Source organism: Rosa chinensis, chromosome 1 (genome assembly GCF_002994745.2).
Source record: "Rosa chinensis cultivar Old Blush chromosome 1, RchiOBHm-V2, whole genome shotgun sequence".
NCBI lineage: Eukaryota > Viridiplantae > Streptophyta > Magnoliopsida > Rosales > Rosaceae > Rosa > Rosa chinensis.
This window is the reverse complement of record NC_037088.1, coordinates 24,124,018-24,130,913: the sequence shown is the minus strand read 5'-3', so window position 1 is coordinate 24,130,913 and position 6,896 is coordinate 24,124,018. Positions and strand designations below refer to the sequence as shown.

At 36.2% G+C, this 6,896-nt stretch overlaps 1 protein-coding gene across 10 annotated transcripts; it reads left to right on the top strand.

The window, feature by feature from the left end:
* Positions 1 to 769: 769 nt before the first annotated feature.
* LOC112182409 (DNA repair protein REV1) lies at positions 770 to 4,970 on the top strand. 10 transcript variants are annotated; one of them, XM_040517119.1, is made up of 14 exons: positions 778 to 1,144; positions 1,303 to 1,393; positions 1,850 to 1,921; positions 2,029 to 2,533; positions 2,652 to 2,740; positions 2,865 to 2,915; positions 3,003 to 3,206; positions 3,306 to 3,425; positions 3,748 to 3,797; positions 3,893 to 3,933; positions 4,013 to 4,112; positions 4,211 to 4,278; positions 4,403 to 4,463; positions 4,594 to 4,970. In XM_040517119.1, the coding sequence occupies exons 4-11, from the start codon at positions 2,521 to 2,523 to the stop codon at positions 4,039 to 4,041; spliced, it is 597 nt and encodes a 198-aa protein (XP_040373053.1). In that variant the 5' UTR covers positions 778 to 1,144; positions 1,303 to 1,393; positions 1,850 to 1,921; positions 2,029 to 2,520; the 3' UTR covers positions 4,042 to 4,112; positions 4,211 to 4,278; positions 4,403 to 4,463; positions 4,594 to 4,970. The 10 variants fall into 10 exon arrangements, with proteins under 10 accessions (XP_040373137.1, XP_040373152.1, XP_024176673.1 ...); XM_040517129.1 differs by lacking the exon at positions 1,850 to 1,921 and adding an exon at positions 1,761 to 1,810 and having other exon boundaries at positions 2,392 to 2,533; XM_040517109.1 differs by lacking the exon at positions 1,850 to 1,921 and adding an exon at positions 1,761 to 1,810.
* The last annotated feature ends 1,926 nt before the right edge of the window (positions 4,971 to 6,896 follow it).

Sequence of the window (6,896 nt, the reverse complement as noted above, 5' to 3'; positions counted from 1 at the left end):
CTCCATAGACAAAATCTTGTCATCAGCAGCCATAATCTTTTCCCATAGCACCTTAATATGGTTTGCCAAGTTTTCATTTGCTTGTAAGATAGTCTTCATTTTCTCCCCCATTTTCTTTTTGTCACCTTTGTCTTCAATCACTGTATTCATCTCCTTTAGGGAACTCTCATGTTCCAAGTGACCCTAATGTTCTCTTCTTTCTCTTCCTGACTTGCTTGCGGAACCTGCAACTAATAAAACAACAAAAAAGTAAATTTTTTTTTACCAATATTGGGGCCAATAGACGTCTATTAGGGGTCAGTAAACACTTTACAAACCTGTATTGAGGGGCAATAGATATCTATTGCCCCCAATAGATACATTATAAACCGTGTATTGGTGGGCCAATATAGGTCTATTGCCCCACAATAGACCATTTGTAAAGTTCCAATGTACCTACTAACTTACCCAGTTGGCGAAACTTGGTGTTTCCTGCTCCTCTTCCATATCCAACAACTTGATGAAGTTATGTTCTAACCACGACCCTTCTTTTATTAATTCCTTTGGCCGGTCTGGATTTTGGTGGAGCTTATGCAGGTTGAACAACTCCTTTATTGACCACCTCACAAATCGCGGTTTTTCATTCTCCATTCCTTGAATCCAATTTATGATCTTTGTCTTCTCCAAGAACCAGTACTGTTACCACTACAATTATAGGCTACAAGGACACCAAACAAGGACACATAATTTATGTGGAGTCCTTGAAGATTTATAAGGACACTCTGCATGTAATTGAAATTTTTTAGTGGGTCAGGAGTGTTTCAACGACACACCAACTTTATTAATGTTGTGTCCTAAGAAAACCTAAAATTCAATTCGGCTCCAAGTCTCCAATTGAAATAAGAAAACGCGATGCCCTTGGCGTTTTCCCTCCCGCAAATTTCACTTCCCTCCCCAAATTTCACTTCCCTCTTCAATTGAAACCCACCAGAAGAAACTCATTCACTCCATTTCCCTTTTTTAGTTGTAATAGAAAAAAGAGAACAAACTCGAGCTGAAAACACCTTCGATCTGATTCGACTCGGTGGAGGAGGCGGCGACTCATAACAAGGGTTCAACTCATAGTAAGGTGTGAGACATGTTCTGGGAAAAATTTCAGTAGAAGGTGAGGTTATGAGGAGAATTTGGAGGTTACTCGATCTTTTTTTTTTTTTTTCCTAATTTTTTTGTCTTGCTTGTGTCTTGGGTTGAAAGAGTGTTGTTAAACTAGTGAATATATGTGCACTGCTTAATAAATTGAATAGACTGAATGTGTTGTTGCAGCATGTTGAGGTTCCGATCCCAACTCTGAAGAAAGATGAGGTTTTGCTGAATTGGAAGTGGCTAGTATAATCCAATTGATTGTTTGGAGTGGGTAGGTTGTCTCTAACTTGTTTATTTGGATTGTTTTCTCAAAACCAAAAACCCTAAAATCGTTTTCTTGTTTATTTCTTTTGTTTCTGTTTTCGCAGGTTTCTATGCTTTGCTTTCTTTTAATTAATTAGCATAGCAAATGATCTCCAAAATCCCTAAAAATTTACCAGTATCCACTTTAGTGTGTTAGCTTAATGTATATAAAATTTCATTGAAATCGGAGTAGTTTAGGTTAGGTTTTTATTTTCGTTTTGGTTTCTGGTCAGAGTCAAAGTTAATTTGTTGTTGTTTTTTTTTTTTGAGTTGTGAATCGCTATGGCTCTTAGACTCCTTTCTTCCTATGTTGGTGTAAAATTTCTCCTTCACAGGAGTTCTGGAGGTCTATGGGAAGTTGCTGCACTAAATTGTTAATCTCTAGGTCAGTTTCCCTGATCCCTTCCTATTATTTATTAATTAGGGACTTGCACAAGGCAGGGTTATATCAGTGGTTGCTTCGAATATAGCTATTTGTTCAGATTCATGGCTCATGGTTAGTATCACTTGTTCTTAATGAATTTATGTTTTTGGGATTATATAAATGAACTAAGAATCAATGCTAAATGCAATTACATCTTTCGTTTACATATGTGCTTGCAGGAAATAAAAGACCAAGGCTTTTGAATAGCAGATGATTAGATACTTAAAGCCTTAAAGGCTGGTTCCATCTCCTTTTTTTTTTTCCCTTGAATAATTAAGTAGCTAGTTCTCTGTAGTGTACCAATGTCTAAGAGGTTAGTTTTCGATGATTCTTGTTTGATGTTTTTGTAGAAGTAAGTTGTTGCTAATATGAAAATGCTAATATGAAAACCATAATTGCAAGGGAGGCTAAAATGTTTTACCCTGTCTAATGATGGATTCATTTCAACTGTCAAGTTGATTGGTTTTGGAATGTACAAACTGAAGATCTTAGACTAGCTGGATGTTTTTTGTGTTACTAAAATACTTGTCAATGTGTTGTAGGACTTTTTTTTTGTGTCCGTGGTCATCAGGCAACACCCTGAACTTAAGGATAGGCCTGTAGATGTATGTCATTCTGATAATTCACAGGGCACTGCTAAATTTCATCTACAAACTACCCTGCTCGAGATTATGGTTTGTTTTGGTAACAATTTTTCATTGCAGTTTATTTTATTTATTTATTTATTTTTCTATAGATCATTCTTTTGTTTCCACTGGGTATGTTATGTGTGGTTAAAAGTCTTTTTAATGTGTATTTTCAGGAGTGATGGCTGCGATGTTTGTTAGAGATGCTAAGGCTCTTTGTCCACACCTTGTCATTCTTCCTTATGATTTTGCAGCGTATGAGGAGGTAGGTTATCAGAGGACATCATTCTCTTGTGCTTTAAATTGCTGCTAGTTATCTTCTTTGTTTCTTATATCCTTACTTTAGCAAGTTTAGTGGATTTCTATGTGTCATATGATCTATTGTGCAGGTAGCTAATCAGTTCTATGACATTCTACATAAGCACTGTAGAAAAGTACAAGTACGCTTTTGGAACCAATTTTATTTATCTTTTTAATACTTACTTCTTCAATTGTGTTTTTGTTAATATGCATGTTGTTGAATTTAGGCAGTAAGCTGTGACGAAGCATTTTTAGATGTCACATTCTTGGAAGGGGTAGATATGGATATGTTAGCCTCAATTATAATACAAGAGATCTTTGAGACTACTGGATGCATTGCAAGTGCTGGCATAGCTAGAAATATGCTCATGCCTTGCCTTACAACAAGAACTGCTAAACCAGATGGTCGATGCAACATTCCTCCCAAAAGGGTATGCATTTTGAAACGTAGTTTATTGCAACTGTTGTGCTTGTCATCATGAATATTATGTGCAGTCTGGCTTACTTAAATTGTATGGTTTTTATATTAGGGGCATGATTATTTATATGAACTTCCCATCAAGACGCTTCTAGGAATAGGACACGTTTTAGAGGAGAAGTTGAAGAAGCGAAATGTTTTGACGTGTGGACAATTGCGCATGATTCCTAAGGTGTCTTTATTTATGCATTTCTATCTTTGTTTTTATCAATTGAACTACCATAGATTTAAGTATGTATCAAACCCTAAATTGTAACTGGACTGGATTTTATAAAGTTTTGGTTTGATACATCAGTAAGAAAGTTTATTGAAAGTTACATAGTTTTACATGGAATAAGGTTACACAGTTTATTGAAAGTTTATTGGTTGGCATAAGGTTTTTATTCTTTATGCAGTGTCTTTGTAATTATCATGGAAAGTTACACAGTTTTACATCTTTCATCCCAATCATTATTGTTTGGAAAATTAATGTGGCCTCTTTTTTGTTTCCCCAGCCTTGCAATGTGGTTTGTAGTAGCTATTTTTATGCTGGTGGATGTGTATGGTAAGAATTCTTATTGCTTCTTGTTGATGATTTCCTTTAGTTTGTGTTAAGATTGATAAATATTAATTCATGGAATTTGCATCAACTCTAACCAGGTTGGCACGTTTATCTTTGGCTATCCTATGTTCCACTTTTGGTAAGTACATTGTTATATGTTTAGACGAGCATATATAGATACCTATGTTTCCAGATAGTCATTAACTTTTCTTTTCTAGGTCATTCTGGTCCTAGGAACCAAACTTGAAAACATTACTAACATTGCTGCTTTGGACCTTGTAGAATGCATTTGAGCTTGCCTTCTTTGTTTGCGTTCCTGTAAGTTTTTCTTTCCCATCCTCTAGATTTTGGTGAAGTTCAATATTTAAAATTTTCCATAGCTTATGACAGAGAATCCTTCTTGTGGTTTTTCTTAGGCCCAATTCGGAGTAAAATTGTGCTACCACGAGCACACTATGATCATTGTTACAAGAGTTTTCTTAGTGTAAGAGCACCGAAAACTTTGCATTCTAATCACTTTAAAGTTATTTAAAGATGATAATTATGTTATAGATTATTGAGCACACCTTGTTCGCATTAGTGACCCTAAATCCCTTTTAATTTCTCAGGGTGACCACCCAAGTCCTCTGTAGCTACATTACTCTTCCTCCGTATGCACTTGTAACACAGGTGAAGTATATCTGAACTGTTGGTCATAACTGTACATATTACTCTGACCAGAAAAACTTCTGATTTTCATCAAATGAAATTTGAGGATCAAATTTGGTTGATATCTGACTTCTTGTTTATATGTACACAGAGATGGGTTCACAATTCAAGGTTAAGATACTAGAAGATAACATGGCTGGCATTCTAAAGCAATGGCACAGTGATGTGAGGAGGAAAGGGAAGAAGGAAGAACAAGAATCACAATCGTGCAGCACGTCTTTTTCCATGGAATGGAGCTCCATGAGGCACAACATATGTATATGCAGATTTCTTACTTCTGATATGAATCAAATTAGTTATATATATTTGAAGCCTACTTAGTGTAGGAGCAACTTTGAATTAAATTGGTCAAAACAGTAGAGTAGGACATTTTGGATCTTTATTCTCCTTTAGTGAGATGGGCTTTTGGTGTTTGTAGATTACTTGTATTGGATGTTTTCTATATCAGTTCTCATATTATAAGGACTCGTTGATGTGTCATATGTATGCAAATTTGATGGGAATGTACAGAAAATAGGACACAAAATGCATTCCTATATATGTCCTAGTACAGATTAGAGGACAGATGGGAATGTATTTTTTGTGTCCTCTTATTGATTTAAGGACTCCATTTTCAAATCTTTGAGGACACAATTTGAGTGTCCTAGAATAGAAAAGAGGACACATATGAGAGTTTCTTTTTTGTGTTCTCTTATGGATTTAAGGACTCAATTTTCAGAGTTTTTAGGACACAATTTGTGTGTCCTTGTATAGAAAAGAGGACACATATTAGATAATATGAGGATGCAATTTAGGTGTCCTCTTATAGATATAAGGACACCACGACTCAAGCTCTTAGGACACAAAAACTATGTCTTCATATAGATAAGATGACATATTTTCAGTGTCCTTGTTTGGGACTTATGATGACACCTGGATAGAGGACTCTTTAAAAAGAGTCCTTGTATGTATTTAAGGACACGGTTTCAATGTTCTTAAATCATGTTATTGTAGTAGTACTATTTTTGTTAGTAAATGAACAACAGACACCCAATTATCCTGTATTGGGGGGCAATAGACATCTATTGCCACCCAATAGAGACATTTTAAACCTTGTATTGGGGACCAATAGATGTCTATTGCCCCCAATACACCAAAAAATTTTATGTTGTACTTACCTATATGAGAAGGAGGCAGCCAAAAAGAGTTGTCGGATGATCTTTTCGGTACCTTTGAAGCCCATCCATCAGAAAATCTAGTACCATCTTTGCCCAATTGAAGTTGTTTATGTTGTCTAGGTCTTCACAACCATTGATGAGGTCCCATGTTAAGGTTGTAGATGTCCTGCTGAAGAGGAATGCATTGAAGAGGTACATGATAAGCAGTGCCGCAATTATCTTGGGATTAGCCTTCTTCTTCTTCTTGAGCTCCTTAGTGAGTGCCTCTTCTAGTTCAGGTTTGAACACTGTTTAGTGCCTCATATTGACGTCAAATATCAAAGATGCCTTTCATTCCTCCTTGAGCACCTTCTTGCTCAGATCCCATTCAATACCAGTTGTTGGCAGGTCAAACAATTCATTTATGTCTTCTAATGTTGTTTCCATTTTTGTCTCCCCAAACACAAACTTGGCTTTTTTAACATCAAAGTACTCTAGTATAATCTCCAAGTCGGCCTCATGTTTGTGTAGCTGAGTTTCGGTGAGCTTCTTCTCGAAGAATGGTCGGATCATCCCCTAAAATACAGTAGTGTTCAAAATATCCCAAGCCTCTTTTGGAATTTTGTCTTTGTATGTGTCAATCAATCTCCAGAAATCACTTAGAGTGCATTTCTGTTGCCTGCACTTGATCTTTGCCTTTTCTTTTGTATCTTGTTTCTTCTTCGTTCCCCCTTTCTTTGGCTGTTTCTCTTTTGTCCTTGACTTTTCCCGTTTAATCTTCTTTTTCGTTGGTTGTTCGTCCTTGTCGTCATCAGACTCTTGTCTTTTTTGGCTCCTTTGACTTCTGTCTGCATATAAAACCTTTGTGTTGCTTCTCTGTCGTCGTCCTCTTCTTCTTCTTCTTCTTCTCCTTCTTCTTTTACTTGTGCTTCTTCTTCTTCTTCTACTTGTACTTCTTCTTCTTCTTCTTCCTCTGTTTCTTCTCCTTCTTCTTCTACTTCTTCGTCACTACTAGAAGTTTCTTCTTTTCTTCATGACGACTTCCTGGACTTTATCTCTGCCATCCTTTGCCGAAGTGTTTTTTTCTTGTGAGCTTTGTGTTTTGTCCATATTTTCTTCAGAGATGCAACTGACTTGTGGTCGTTTGGTTCTTGCCATTCTGCTCATAAAGGAAAAAAGAAAAATTCATTATTGCACATCCACAGTTCAACTACTGAACCCCATTAAACATCTATTATCCTAAATCAAAATCCTCTAT